The sequence below is a fragment of the Manis pentadactyla genome, chromosome 7 (assembly GCF_030020395.1).
Source record: "Manis pentadactyla isolate mManPen7 chromosome 7, mManPen7.hap1, whole genome shotgun sequence".
NCBI classification, from domain to species: domain Eukaryota; kingdom Metazoa; phylum Chordata; class Mammalia; order Pholidota; family Manidae; genus Manis; species Manis pentadactyla.
In genome coordinates, this window is record NC_080025.1 from 138496712 (window position 1) to 138512871 (window position 16160).

The window sequence follows — 16160 nt, forward strand, 5'->3', positions numbered from 1 at the left end:
CCACTATTTCCCTAATGCCTGTGCTGTCCTAACCCCACCTCATTCTATGCCTGTGCTGATCTAAAATGAGAATGGTGATGGGAGATTCCGTGGCGTGTACAAAGAGGGAGTCTGATAACAAAGCAACAGACAGCATCAGATCCTCACATGGCCAGGTCTCTGGCTGAGGAAATCAGATTGGGTTTTCATTATTCACAAGTGGTAAACCCTTTTGATGGATCATTTTCATGACAGCTTTGTGCACAGACTCATAGATGGGAAGTCCCTTATAAGGAATTTGGAACCTGTACGCACAGTCAATCTTTAGCTTCTCCAGTCCTCTCTTGTCTAAGCTTCTCCCCTCGTACCGCATGCACTTGAATCAGCAGAGAGCTCTGTGGGGCCCGTAGTCTATCACCCTGGGCATGGGAACCTATATCACCTTCCTGATCTGAGATCCCAAGGCCAGCGTGTGCAAGGAGTTTGTTCAGTGGATACTGAGACAAACACTTAGAATTGGGTGTTTGTAGGCCCACCATCAGGTCTGGCTACCAATCAGCAGCCCTCAACCCTTTGCAATAAATTCCTGCACCTTCTAGATATCCATGTTGCTAAGTGATTGACAGCAAAAGACATGCAAGTCACTGGTCAGAGGTCTGCCTTTCTCCACTCCAGTTTATTTTTGGATAACATAGGGCCCCATGCTTGTGTTTTGGAGCTCAAGCCAATTTCCCTGTCTGACTGAATGTGGTGCTCCCCCTCACATATTCTATATGTACTTAAAAACCAAACTGTATAATAAAAGGAAAGCAAACAAAATTCTGATTCCCCCTATGGTGACCACTTCAAATTCCCTCCCCCCCCAAAATAAACATGAAAAATCCTTCAAAAACCACTTTAGTTTTGCTTTGGTGTCTCTTCTTTGCTGGGGCCATGCCCCCTCCCCCTGCCTTCCCGCCCCCCCCCTGCCATCGGATCCCACAGCTTTGGTGATGTAGAGCTTGTTCTCTGACCTCTCCTGCCACAGGGTTCCTACCTGCAGGATAACATGGCGTGGTCTCTGAGCCCCTCAGCCTTCATATTCTGCTGCCTATGACAGCCAAACAGACAAAACTAGATTCTTGTGTGCTAAGACCCAAGAAGGATGAATATGACATGAACAAAAGAAAGAAAAGCAGAGTATGAAGATCAGAAACTAGACCCAAAGCGGGGATACTTACCTTGTAAGCCTTGGACCTAGAGGCTTCAGTTCAAACACACACATTACCGTCTTCCACCGATACAAGAACCCAGGAGCTCATGTCCTATCAGTGTTACCCAAAGCCGTAAGCTCACAGCCTTCAGTTCCAGTATGTAAGGAAGGAACCTCACTAACACCCCTTTGCCTCCATCCTGCACAGCAGGGGCATTCACGTTCCAGAAACAGAGAGAGCTCCCCTGGTGTCCTGCGACGATAGCTCGGGTCTAGTGTGAGGGAGAAGAGCGATCTGTGTGGAGTGACCAGTGGATGGTCTGGAGATGCTTTATGTAGGGAAGGAGTGTGATTATGTCTCTCTATCCTTCTTCCTGCTTGCTTTTGGGTAAGTGGTGCTTGGCTGGGCAACCTCTCTGACACCTGAGCGATATCCAAATGCTGCTGCTTGCAAGTCCCTGTGTCTGAGACAGATGACTTAGGCTCTGAGATTGTCCCTGCCTCCCAGGTGTCTGGATGTCACCAGCACGCTCTGCAGGATAGTATTTCTCTGTGCTGAGCGAAGAGGTCTTTGCAAAGCTTCTGTCACTTTTAGTGAGAAAGGCAGACCCAGAATGACAGGAAATGGTGAGGGGCTGAGGAAAGGCTTTTAACAAAACGAGTGAAAGCAGCGGTCAGCGACTGTTCGGGCATGTCCTGTTAGAGGGTCTCCTTGAAGAGGCCCCTTCTTGAGTTTTCATCTGGGCTGTTTGATCCTGGGTTAGGAAATGGGAACACCACCACTATGGACCACCCAGGGCCAGGCCGGACATTCTGTGCTGGTGACTGCCCTCCGGGGCAGGGCTCCGTCGGCCACCACAGTGAGGCCCCCGCGTGCCTGGTCAGCGCTGACGGTGGAGGAGGAGCCGCAGCGCCGCCAGCCAGCTCCCCAAGGGCCGGTGTCTGCGGTGTCCGCTCACTGCAAGCGAGGGTGCCTGATGATTAATCTGAGTTTATTCGTCCCTGTCAGCTATTTGTACAGTGTGTAGCACTTTGTACTCAATGTTTTAATCAGTTATGAAGAACTGTCTCCTTTAAGTTTTGGTTAGTCTCTATTTTAGTTTGTGACAGCATCTGAAAGAATTTTCAACTGTCCATTTCACCAAAGCCTTGCTGCTCCAGCTGGAGGGAGATGGGGCGGAGAGAATGGCCTCTCTGCTTGGGAAAGGGCCGAGTGAATAGTGATCACTGCAAAATGTATTTCCTTAAAGTTAATATAAGAGAAGAAAAATGACTAAAGATAAATGGAGCTAAGCATCATCTTAAGAAGATAGAAAATGAAGGTAAAACAAGGCCCCCATGAAGCTATAGAGAGGAAATAATAAAACTAAGCAATGACATTATTTAAGTAGAAAGAAAGTGGAAATAACCAAAGTTAGAGGCTTGAAAAGACAGATCTCTGGAGAGACTGACCAAAGGACAAAGGGGAGTGAGGCACAAGTAAGTCACCCCAGGAATGAAAAGGGAGCAAAATGGCAGATGATCCAAGTAGTAACAGAAGGGGGTTACAAGCACCTTGAAGCCGACACATTGGAAAAGTTAAATGTATAAATTTTTGAGAAGCATAACTTCCAAAACTGAATTGAGAAGAAAGGTTAACTTAATTCTATAACCATCAGGGGAATTTTATCAGTAGGTAAAAACTTCTTATAAAGAAAGTTGCAGACACAGTGTCTGGTGAGTTCTTTCACATATTCAAGGAACAAATCACTGTAATCTTATGAAACCCTTCCAGAGGAAGCAGAAGAGGGAATATTAATAACTATTTTATGAGGAAGCAAGTAACTTTGATATGAAAACATGCCAAGGACCCTTTTCTTTCTTTCTTTTTTTTTTAAAGAGGAAAGTTGCAGGTTGGTCCAACTTGTAAGTAGAGATATAAGAACCCTAATAACAATATTAAACTTACAGGTAATAACTTAGACTGTTATAATGCATGTGACTAGTTGAGTTAATACCAGGATGCAATATTGGTTTAACATTAGGAAATCAATGAATAAATCACCTATATTGACTGATGAAAAAAGAAATTTTCAGCAGTTAAATGCTTGTTATTAAATTCAAAAGCCATTCAATAAAATCTCTTAGAAAGTAAGGAATGAAAACAAACTTTCCTAAACTGATCAAGAATACGTACTGTACAAAGACCTCGGTTAAACATCCCAGTTCAATGATAAAATCTTCAAACATTTCCCTTGCGATTAGGATAAGGATGGGCACTATTACCATTTTTATTCAACATTGGAGGTCCTAGCCAGTATACAACCCTAAGGTGAAAATACTTAGAGAAATAAATGAACAAGTGTTATAAGTACTGGAAATATACCATTTAAAATTTTTGGTATTCACATGTGATATGAGTGCATATATGGAAAAATATGAAAAAATTCTCCAAGTATGAGAACTATAGGGTTTAGGAGCCTGCTGGTGTTAATATAAAAATAATATTTAGCTATATTGCTGAACTTAATATATAAAATTAATTGCATTCCTATGTACTAGGAATATACTAGTTGTGAGATGAATATTTTATCATTTGGAATAATGTCAAAATCCACTTACATTAAAGAATATGAATGTCTCAAAAATAAAGTAACCTATCTAGAAAATGTTCTACATCTTTAAGGGAAAAATTACCGAAGTATACAGATAATCACCTGAGTGTACCTAAATAGATGTAGAGGTAAAATAAGATCGTAGACTGGAAAATTGATTTTTTAAAATATGTCAATTCTTCACAAATCAATGTTATTCTTAAACATCACTTAAGAATATAAAAAAGTAACTTCATCGAATTGGGGTAAATAAAAAAAGTTTGAATTAATATACAAGTAACATTCACCATAGGGTAAAGATGAATAACTTTGACCTACAGTATTTATCAAAGGGTACCAGGAGCATGAAAGTACAACCCAGCGAGGAAGAAGCTTCTGGCAGCACATAGAACTGAGCCGTTATACAGACAAAACGTCATTACAAGCAGAAAATTAATAGAAAATCAAACAGAAAAATGCACGAGAAAAAAACAAAACTGAAGGTCTAGTTAATATACGCAAAGCTGCTCAACCTTATGAGTAACCATGAGAACACAAATTATAACCACAATCATACTGTTATGCACCCATCACTTTGGCCAAAAAAAAGCAACTGAATATTTTTTTCACAAGGAGCTAAAGCAATGAAAACTCCTCATTTATTCAGAATGTGCAATTTTAACTTGCCTTTGTTCACAACTTGTTTTTATCTAGTAAAATTGAAGCTGCGCATATGCTGTGACACAGCGATTCCATTCTTAGGATGTACCAGAGAGACTTTTCCTATGTGTACCAGGAGACATGCATGAGGATGTTTTCAGTAGCAAATAGGCCCCAAGTAATACTAATCAAATATCTATCAACAGCAAAATAGACTGAGAAGAATATTCATGCAGTGGAATATTAGGCAGAAATAAAAATGAAGGGTCCCTATACATATCAACCCAGATGACCTTCACAAACATAACATTGCACAGGAGAAGGAGGCCATAAAAGATGACATTAAATATAACCGTGTTGTGTTTATACACGGTTCAACATGAATTAAAACTAAACGGCATTGGTGATGGTGTGTGCACAGGGTAGTAGAACTGCGCATAAAGGAGAGCAAAGGAATGTTCACAGAAGTCAGCTTCCATCTGGAGGTGAGAGAGGAGGGGCCGTGACACTGGAGGGGCCCATGGGGGCCTTCGATTATCAGCACATTACAATTATCACTTAACTGTACATATGATTGATGTACATTTTTTGTGAGCAGGATGTATCTCATAGTAACAAGAATATCATTGGGTTAAGTTTTTTGACTCTAAAAAGCCCAACTTCAGTTATTAGAGCATGTTATAACCCATGTAGGAACCATGCCAATGTTCCTTAAGAATACTTAAAAACATTTTTTTAAAAGTCTGCATTATAACAAATAAGAGTATGGGAAGTAAAAGTCAAAGTTTTGCCTGCGTCTGAGTTGTATCTTATTGCTTCTTCCTTCTAGTACAGATCCAAATAATTTCCATGTTTCCTTTTTATTTTTGTGGTTTTTACTTTTTGTTTTTATATTTATTTATTTTTATTACAGTATCATTGATATACACTCTTATGAAAGTATCACATGAAAAACATTGATGTTACTACATTCACCCATATTATCAAGTCCCCCCCATACCCATTGAAGTCACTGTCCATCAGTGCAGTAAGATGCCACAGAGTCACTAGTTGTTTTCTCTGTGCTACACTGTCTTCCCTGTGACACCCCCCCACATCATGTGTACTAATCATAATACACCTCAATCCCCTTCTCCCTCCCTCCCCACCCAACCCTCCCCTTTGGTAACCACTAGTCCCTTCTTGGAGTCTGAGTCTGCTGCTGTTTTGTTCCTTCGGTTTTCCTTTGTTCTTATACTCCACATATGAGTGAAATCGTTTGGTACTTGTCTTTCTCTGCCTGGCTTATTTCACTGAGCATAATACCCTCTAGCTCCATCCATGTTGTAGCAAATGGTAGGATTTGTTTTCTTTTTATGGCTGAATAATATTCCATTGTGTATATGTACCACATCTTCTTTATCCATTCATCTACTGATGGACACTTAGGTTGCTTCCATATCTTGGCTATTGTAAATAGTGCTGCAATAAACATAGGGGTGCATATGTCTTTTTGAATCTGGTACCTTGTTTACTTTGGGTTAATTCCTAGGAGTGGAATTCCCAGGTCAAATGGTATTTCTGTTTTTAGTTTCTTGAGGAACCTCCATATTGCTTTCCATAATAGTTGAACCAACTTAAATTCCCACTAGCAGTGTAGGAGGGTTCCCCTTTCTCCACATCCTCACCAGCATTTGTTGTTCCTAGTCTTTTCGATGTTAGCATCCTAACTGGTATGAGGTGTTATCTTATTGTGGTTTTAATTTGCATTTCCCTGATAATTAGCAATGTGGTGCATCTTTTCATGTGCTTGTTGGCCATCTGAATTTCTTCTTTGGAGAAGTATCTGTTCATATCCTCTGCCCATTTTTTAATTGGGTTATTTGCTTTTGGGTTGTTGAGGTGCGTGAGCTCTTTATATATTTTGGATGTCAACGCCTTGTTGGATATGTCATGTATGAATATATTCTCCCATACTGTAGGATGCCTTCTTCTTCTACTGATGGTGTCCTTTGCTATATAGAAGCTTTTTAATTTGATACAGTCCCACTTGTTCATTTTTTTTTTGAAGAATATTATGTTTACTAGGGTCTCCCCCTTCACCAAATCCCCCCCACAAACCCCATTACAGTACTGTCCATCAGCGTAGTAAGATGCTGTAGATTCACTACTTGTCTTCTCTGTGTTGCACAGCCCTCCCCATGCCCCCCCACACACTATACATGCTAATCGTAATGTCCCCTTTCTTTTTCCCCACTCTTATCCCTCCCTTCCCTCCCTTTCTCCCCAGTCCCTTTGGTAACTGTTAGTCCATTCTTAGGTTCTGTGATTCTGCTGCTGTTTTGTTCCTTCAGTCTTTCTTTGTTCCTATAGTCTTTGGGTTTGAGGTGAGTCTCTTGTAAGCAGCATAGAGATGGGTCTTGCTTTTTTAGCCATTCTATTATTCTGTGTCTTTTGATTGGTGCATTCAGTCCATTTACATTTAGGGTGATTATTGAAAGATATGTACTTATTGCCATTGCAGGCTTCAGATTCGTGGTTGCCAATGGTTCAAGTTTAGTATCTTACTGTCTAACTTAACTCACTCATTGAGCTATTTTAAACACTGTCTGGTCATTCTTTATTTTTCTCCCTTCTTATTCCTCCTCCTCCGTTCTTTATATGTTGCTTGTTTTATTCTGTGCTCTTTTGTGCTTCCTTTAACTGCTTTTGTGGGTAGTTGATTTTATTTTTTGCCTTTAGTTAGTATTTGGTTGGTCTGCTTTCTTTGCTGTGATTTTATTTTCTCTGGTGACATCTATTTAGTCTTAGAAGTGCTCCCATCTAGAGCAGTCCCTCTAAAATACCCTGTAGAGGTGGTTTGTGGGAGGCAAATTCCCTCAACTTTTGCTTGTCTGGGAATTGTTTAATCCCTCCTTCATATTTAAATGATAATCATGCTGGATACAGTATTCTTGGGTCAAGGCCCTTCTCTTTCATTGCATTAAATATATCATGCCATTCTCTTCTGGCCTGTAAGGTTTCTGTTGAGAAGTCTGATGAGAGCCTGATGGGTTTTCCTTTGTAGGTGACCTTTTTCCTCTCTAGCTGCCTTTAAAACTCTGTCCTTGTCCTTGATCTTTGCCATTTTAATTATTATGTGTCTTGGTGTTGTCCTCCTTGGGTTCTTCCTGTTGGGAGTTCTGTACACTTCCATGGTCTGATCGATTATTTCCTCCCCCAGTTTGGGGAAGTTTTCAGCAATTATTTCTTCAAATACTCTTTCTATTCCTTTTTCTCTCTCTTCTTCTTCTGGTACCCCTATAATGCAGATATTGTTCCTTTTGGATTGGTCACACAGTTCTCTTAATATTGTTTCATTCCTGGAGATCCTTTTATCTCTCTCTGTGTCAGCTTCTCTGCATTCCTGTTCTCTGTTTTCTATTCCATCAACGGCCTCTTGCATCATATTCATTCTGTTTATAAATCCTTCCAGAGATTGTTTCATTTCTGTAATGTCCTTCCAGACATCATCCCTTAGCTCTTGCATATTTCTCTGCAGCTCCATCAGCATGGTTATGAGCTTTATTTTTAATTCTTTTTCAGGAAGACTGGTTAGGTCTATCTCCTTCTCAGGGTTTGCCTCTGTGATCTTGGTCTGTATCAGTTTCTTCTGCCTTTTCATGGTGATAGATATATTTGTGGGGAGCTGGCACGTGTGTTGGGTAAGAGAAAGTCCCTTCTTGCCAGTTTATGGCCTTCCTCTCCTGGGAGAACAGAAGCCTCTAGTGGCTTGTGCTGGGCAGCTGCATGCAGACTGGGCTTCTGATCTTGCCCGGCCACTGTGGAGTTTATTTAGCTCTGCATTTGCTGTGGGCGTGGCCGGCCTCAGGCTCCTGCTCCAATATGGTGGAGCCACTTGGAGGGGGAACAGGCAGGAAGCTGTTTATCACGGTGAGGGGCCTCTGCGCTGTGCTGTGGGGGTTCGGGTGCCCAGAATTCCCCTGGATTCACAGCTGCTGGGCTAAGTGTCCCAGGGCGCTTCTGTCCAGCTGTGGGGTCCCTGTCCCTTCAAGACTTTCAAGAAGCACTCGCTTTTCTTTGTCCCTGGGGCGCCGGCTGCGGGGACCCACTCACAGGTCTTACTGTCCTGTTTCCCTAGTATCCAGGACCCCACGCATGCACTGTGTCTGCGCTCTGGTGCGGATGGCTGGGGCTGGGTGTTCAGCAGTCCTGGGCTCCCTCTCCCTCCCCGCTCCGACTCCTCTCCTCCCACCGGGAGCTAGGGTGAGGGGCGCTCGGGTCCCGCCGGGCTAGGGCTTGTATCTTACCCCCTTCGTGAGGTGCTGGGTTCTCGTGGGTGTGGATGTAGTCTGGCTGTTGTCCTGTGTCTTCTGGTCTCTCTTTTAGGATTAGTTGATATTTGTTGTATTTTCAAAAATATATATGGTTTTGGGAGGAGATTTCTGCTGCTCTACTCATGCCACCATCTTGATTCTCTCCCCCCAGTTGTTCATTTTTGCTTTTGTTTCCCTTGTGTGGGGAGAGATGTTCATGAAAAAGTTGTTCATATTTATATTCAAGAGAGTTTTGCCTATGTTTTCTTCTAAGAGTTTTATGGTTTCATGACTTACATTCAGGTCTTTGATCCATTTCGAGTTTACTTTGTGTATGGAGTTAGACAGTAATCCAATTTCATTCTCTTATATGTAGCTGTGCAGTTTTGCCAGCACCAGTTGTTGAACAGGCTGTCATTTCCCCATTGTATGTCCATGGCTCCTTTATTGTATATTAATTGGCCATATATGTGTGGGTTTATATCAGGGCTCTCTAGTCTGTTCCATTGGTCTATGGCTCTGTTATTGTGCCAGTACCAAATTATCTTGATTGCTGTGGCTTTGTAGTAGAGCTTGAAGTCGGGGAGTGTAATACTCCCAGCTTTATTCTTTATTCTCAGGATTGCTTTGGCTATTCAGGGTCTTTTGTGGTTCCATATAAACTTTCAAACTATTTGCTGTAGTTCATTGAAGAATGCTATTGGTATTTTGATAGGGATTGCATTGAATCTGTAGATTGCTTTAGGCAGGATGGCCATTTTGATGATATTATTTCTTCCTATCCATGAGCATGGGATGTGTTTCCATTTACTGGTATCTTTCTAAAATTTCTCTCATGAGTGTCTTGTAGTTTTCAATGTATAGGTGTGTCACTTCCTTGGTTAGATTTATTCCAAGGTATTTTATTCTTTTTGGTGCAATTGTGATGGAATTGTTTTCTTGATTTCTGTTTCTGCTAGTTCATCATTAATATATTAGAATGCAACAGATTTCTGTGTATTAATTTTGTATCCTGCAACTTTGCTGATTTCAGTTATTAGTTCTAGTAGTTTTGGGGTAGATTCTTTAGGGTTTTCTATGTACAATATCATGTCATCTGCAATCCATGTTTCCTTTTCATTTGATCTTTAAAAGCCTTAAGCCAAACCCCCAACTCTTACCCAAAGATCTCATTATCTCTGGAGGGGTTCCTGAGAGGTTGAAATGCTATTGATAGTAAACTTTACTGTCCTAGGCAAGTTGATTTATTTCACTTACTGCCTTCAACTCAGAACTGCCTACACCGAGGAATTTTGCTTCACGTGAAGGCAAGGAAAACCAGGGTAGATTCTTCCTTAACACCTGTTTGTCTTTGTCCTTCTGCAGCTGAATATAGGATTTGTATATTATTAAAGGGTTGCATTGGCTGGATCCTTCTAAGGGCAATCATGTATCCACATTCACAAACCAATGACCTTCCACTGAAGGCGTAGTGGGAGATCCCATTAGAAAATCAACTCTAATTAGGTATCCACTGCATAATTCTGCTTATAATCATTTATACCACAAATACATGTATACACACATCCACACACATACTTGGTTTGGATCAGTGTGTATGAGACTAAAATTTAACTTGATCTGTATCTTTGGCCAGTGTTCAGATCGGTTTGCTCTGTATTAGTTTGGATCCAGCGTTCCATGATCCATGCCCTGGGCCTCAATCCCAGCCAGACCCTTGTTGCTGGTGCAGGAATTCTCTGTGTTCCTATTTGATTCAGTGGTCTTTCGAGATCTTTGGGCCTGACATGCATGCTGCTCTTAGTGCTGCCCACTTAGATGAAGGCCCACACTTTCTTGTACTAAAGTAGACCAAAGTCTTTGATAGGCAGTTTGAGAACAGTGATTCAGAAGAAGTGAAGACCCACAAGGTCAGAGACCCTGGTCTTCAGGAGATTCTGACTCTGCTCCTATCAGGGCTCTCATTTGGTGAAGTGATTATTGACCCAGGTATGGATGAAATCCCACATAAATAAAATTTTATTTCCTAATATGCTTTTTACATTTTTTTTTTTCTTCTTAGAGCTCTTCCTAGCCTTAACCATCTTGTGGCCAGATCCTGTCTTACTCAGTTCTGGTAAGTAGTTTGTAGCACTTGATGTCTTTCTGTGAGTAGAGTTTTCGTTTATTTGTTATTTACCCAGGGCTCGGAGGTACAAGTGGCCAAGTTGCCTTTGTTGTGTGGTCTGAGCCAAATGGGAAGGCAGCCTGTACTGTGAACTGAGGAGCGTTTGGACATCTTACTACTTTTCTCCAGTGAGAGGTCACTAAATTATTCATGTCCCAAATATTAGGTTGGAGAAGCCTGCCCGGATATTGAATAGGCTCCCTCCAGTGGTTAACCAGGCTACTAATCTCTGTATCTCTCTTAGAAGAAGGGGTTTCAGTGAGAGACAAGTAATGTTTACTTTGGGGGAGGATCTTTCTCTATGGTCTTGATATCTGTAAGGCCAGAAAGGTTTCTTTTGGGAAGTCTCTTGGACTTGTTTTAACAATCATCTATTTTATAGAAGTCAAACATTTAGTAAGAGGTGTTAACTAAAACGTCATATGTATAACTGATAAAGGCAGTAACTCTGTTGGATGCCAAGAATGTCATTTTAACAATATTATGAATTAAATAGTAGGTGAATTTGTTTCCATTCCAGTAAAAGTGAATTGATTTGGGAGATTTTTTTTTTTACAGATGTAAAAGTGAAGCTTGGCCTCCTTTGTGTATCTCTATTCTCTATAGATCACAAGTCATGGTGTATTTTGGTGAGATACTTGCCTTCGTAATTAAGATAAATTCTCTGAGACCATAAAGAAAGATTTGGATACTAAATTATCCTTTCAGGGAATTTGTGTACTTGCCCTCCTTTAAAGTTGTATTTCTTCGCTTAAAAATCCACTTAGGATATTAAAAAAAAAAGTGAAGAGCATACTGAACAATTACCTTCTTTATGGTAAGAGTCACATGGATGGCTCTTTTAAATTAAAACTGGATCAGGGACTGAATTTGCCACCTTGGGAACAATTTTATGGTTAGAGTAGAATTTTAGGCAGGAGCTGTAAGGTTTTCTACATGGCCACAAGGGGGAGACAAAGAGCAACATAGGTGACCACAGAATCTACCATGTCTGAGGCTTGTTCCCGATAAACCTTTAATTCCCTTTAGCAATGCTTGTTATCTCATTTTACCAGTATTTCTCAAAAGTAGGAGGTTTGGTGGTTCAATGTAGTGTTACTAACCATTAATTCTTTAATTTTTTAAAAATTAATTGCCCATTTTTCTAGTTAAGTCAGTGGCTATATTGTGCTAGGGGAGAAGATACAGGTAGGGTCCTTTTAAATCTTCTTTAAAACTTTAAAGTAGCCATTACTTGTTTTAAAAATCATCTATTTTATAAAAGTATAAAAGTACCTTCCCTATAGTATCCTAGGTGGTATCCTTCCTTTGACATTTATACAATTTGCAAGGAATTCAAGTATTGCAGATATTGGATCTAATACCCTATAAGAATGTATATAATCCATTGTCTCGTGCTCTCAGACATAAGGATGGAAGTTGGGGTATCTTTAAGAGTGAGCAAAGAACACTGGGATACAAGTCCTGTGTTTAAGACGAGCTTCTTCTAGGACTCCATCAAGTTGTTATTTTGAAACATGTGATCTTTAAAATTGCCCAGACTAGTTAGGACAAGGTCCTATTAATGAAGAATGTGTGCCTCGAATGAATGAACCTTACTATTAAGGAATTCCTTTTTGAGTAGCTTGAAATAACTGACTTGGATTTTGGCAGTTTGGATCTGGTCATTTTGTGATCCAGTAGCCACAGAGTTTCATGTAAATAGAGTTGAAAGTTGTGGCAAATCCAGTAAGTGTATAGTTATTTTATGTCGGCTAAAAATGTGGGCTTCCAGAGTCTAACTTCCAGGGTTGGAAATGTGGCTTCACCTGCCAGCTCTGTATCTCTGCTTTTTTCTCAGCAAAACGGGGATAGTAACAATACTTGCTCTGCTGTGAGCATAAAGAAGTAAAAAGCACTTAAGATAGTTCCTGGCAAACAGCATTTATTAATGATTCACTAGGCCTTCACTGGCATCCTTGGGATCCCTCTAAGGTCGCAGTCATGATTTAACTGGTGAACTCCAAGCAGCAGAGCCTGTGGCCCTCTGTGGGAGGGGACAGAAGGGCTGTGACTTCCACTGCAGAGAGGATGGGAAGAGCTAGGTTTTGTCTTTGTCTCCGTGGCAACCTCTTAATCTGGCAGTATTTATCCATCTGCCCCTCCCTATATCACGGTTAAGAACACCAGTTCTGGAGTTGAATCATCTGGGTTCAAAACCTTCAAACCTACCTAAAGGGAGGCTAATCATGTGCTGACACAACTGGAAAATCAGGTACCAATACCTTTTTGGAAATTAAGTTTGATATTTAACAAAAATTGAATAGTGAACAAACATGGGATTAATGAAAACTTTAATTTCCATTTTATAGGTGAATTTTTATTTAAGTTGTAAATCATTCACGGATGGTAAGCTGCTCAACTTTATCATTACTGTGGGCTTCAGTCCAGCCCTGACTCTTCCCCTTGTTATCTGTAGTTTCAGTAGTTATTTAATATCCCTAGGTGTCTGTCTTCTCATCTGTGAAATGGGGATACTAGCAGTACCCACAAACAGAGGTCTGTTGAGAAGATTCCATGAGAAACTAACAGAAAATAGGTCACCCACTGCCTGGGACATACCGACCGCTCACTCTGTGTTAGGTGTCACTACTCTTCTTCCGATGCACAAACAGTTTTTGAGCACCTTTCATGTGAAAAGCTCCTGGCAAAGGACACTAGTGAACTAAAAGGGAACTATCCCCGAATTGGGAGGATGATGTCCTGATGGGATTCAGATAGACATTCCCTAGGTCAGTCCTCCTGAGGAGCCACCCTACTTACAATAAAGCCCATGGAATGATACGCAAAACAACAAAAGTCTGGTCTAAAAGCAAGCTAGAGAAAAATGGCTAGCTATACACCCCATTCTTCCTGGAAGCAGGTCTCCAAGCAGAACTCCACCTACCTAAAGAGTTTGGGATGGGTTGGAGTGAGATCATGAGGAAGCTGAGGGGAGGCTGGGTTGTGCGTTAATGAGGTGACTGTGGGTTAATTTGGTCGGCTGCACCCAGTAATCCTGCTCCAGAGTGAAGTATGTCATGAGCATGGACCTCCAGCACAGCTGCCATTGGCAACTGGCAATGTCTGGATTCCATGGCAACCAGAAGAGTCAGTTTTTGCATGTTTTCTGCTAAGAACAGACAGGCTTATGGACTTTGTAGGGGTTGCTAAAGTGACTTTTCCCTTTGGTTGAAACAAAAGTACAAGAAGATGGAACTAACCAAGAAGACCAAATCCCAGTGGCTTTGTGACATTCAGTCTGAGTTCACACCACCTCTTTTGAGTTTACATAGTTCTTTGGGTTAGGTTGTACCCGAGAATCCTTCTGCAGGCAAGTGCAGGGATAGAGGATGGGCTGGGATCTCAACAGCTGTCACTGACTCCGTGTCTGGGAACAACCCTGGTATCATTAAATACTCTTGCACAGGACTCAATGCCAAGTTCCAAGGTGGGCAGCTCTGAAGGGAGATTCAGTTTTCAAGTTGTCCACACTAAACTGGGCCAATAGGCTACTATGGGACCTGGTGAAAGCTACAGAATGCCCACATGTGTATGCATGTGGGGGGTGCACAAACACGTCACCATTAGCAAACACTAGATTTTATCCCCATGTTATGGGTAAGAATACAGAAGCACAGAGTGTAAGTGATTTTTCATAAAACCAAACTGGTTCAGGGCTCTCTCCTCTATACCAGCCTGTTTATCTTGCTATTAGAAAACTTCTCACAGCATAAGAAATCAAGAGCCTGTTCAGGGCCAGCAGGGGTGAGGGAACGATATCAGATCACTCTGGTAACCCATGGTCTTTGGAACTATTGGTCAAAAGTAAAAGCCAAGGGCCTGCAGGACCTCAAGAGGCCAAGAAGAAAAGTCCTCTGCTGGCGGGTGAGGCAGGTGAGGCCCGTCTCCTGGTGAGAGCAGCAGCCTGAGCAGACAGGCAGCAGAAGCAGCACAGGAGTATTTTCCTACAGAAGCTGGTTCCATTCTGTCTTATGACCTTAGCTGCCTTCCTGAAGACAGGGCAGGAAGCAGGATTCAGGCCCAAGGTCCTCGGCCCCGTAGCATGGCTGGCTGAGCCATCATTCCTCCCCACCTCCTGCTTGCTGCACGTCTTTTACACTTTAGTCTGAAGGTACAACTGCATGGGGTTTTCCTGCCATGGAGGCAGACAGGCCAGGCTAACAGCCACTTCCTTCTTGACAGGCCAGCCCCAGGCCTCAAAGAAAGGAACCAGATTTTTTTGCACCTTTTCTGAGAATTTCTTCACCCAGAGATTCATCTTGCCAGCATTGTCACTGGGGACTCCAGATAGGGTCTGGTACTCAGCGAAGAGCTGGGTGAATGGCTCCCACCCGAAGGCCTCCTGGAGCTGGGGCGGGAGAAAAGGGGCAGAATAAGGTATCACGTTTGTGAAATACCTGCAGCAGACATATTCATAAGCACATTTCCTTTATAGTGATTTTTTCCCCTTAGTCCTCCATTAGCTTCACTCCATTATCTGCCCCCAACGCCCCATCCTGCCCCTGCACGTAAATGCACCCCCACTGGCTCAGTCTACCTCTTGGCCACAAAACCTCTACCCCCCAAATCTAGCAGGGGCTTCATGGGAATCTCATGTCTGAAAAGAAGTAAGAAATACCAGTTATTATTATTATCGGTAATTTAAAAAAGTGGTACCCCACATCCTAAGTATTTTCCTAGGCATCAGACAGGTTTGAGCCGGACTGAGATGAGAAACTTTTATTTATATCTTAAGTATTTGGCTCATTGGGTTCCTTGGGCCTTGAGTGTGAAAAGTATGAGTATAAAAAACGAACAAATGGATTTCCCAAGTGGATGGTAGAGAGGAGCTGAGAGAGGCATGTGTGTGGAGTCATAAAGCCCCATAGCACGGTTGGGATTCAAAGGTGTCCATCCCAGTGGGGCTAGATTGATTTCCTGGAAAGTTGCTTATTGAGGAAGTACTATGTTCTGGATGCTGAAGCTACAAAGATATAAGTAGACAGTCCCTGTCCTTCACGATGGAGCAGACAGATATGTGAGTAGGTAAAAAGAAAAAAAAAAAAGCTGGGAACTTCCAATCCTTGTTTTTTTATAGTCAGCTCAGACCTGGGACTGTTTTCAATGCTGCTACTATGACGTCTCTGTGGAACACTGCCTTTGGGGCAGAACAGGAAAGCAGCAGGCATGTCACAAGGGACTGGGAAAGAGAGAGATGCATCCTGCAGAGCGGGCAGCCCACGTACTCAGCTGTGATTATAGATCTAGAATCG

At 41.9% G+C, this 16160-nt stretch overlaps 1 protein-coding gene and 1 long non-coding RNA gene across 10 annotated transcripts in view; one reads left to right on the forward strand and one right to left on the reverse strand.

Annotated features, from left to right (window-relative positions):
- The window catches only part of LOC130684320 (uncharacterized), a 115492-nt gene that overhangs the window by 42362 nt on the left and 56970 nt on the right, over nt 1–16160 (forward strand). Inside the window, exon 2 of the long non-coding RNA XR_008998575.1 lies at nt 10762–10815. This is a non-coding gene — a long non-coding RNA (uncharacterized LOC130684320). The remainder of the gene's footprint in view (nt 1–10761; nt 10816–16160) is intronic.
- The window catches only part of TCAF2 (TRPM8 channel associated factor 2), a 37222-nt gene that overhangs the window by 2690 nt on the left and 18372 nt on the right, over nt 1–16160 (reverse strand). For 8 of the 9 annotated variants that reach the window (XM_036926178.2, XM_036926175.2, XM_036926177.2 and 5 more), the window contains one exon: nt 15134–15256. In XM_036926178.2, coding sequence (XP_036782073.2) covers nt 15134–15256 — 123 coding nt within the window. Of the gene's footprint in view, nt 1–13209; nt 15257–16160 lie in introns of those variants that run through there. The other variant, XM_036926180.2, reaches the window with a different exon arrangement.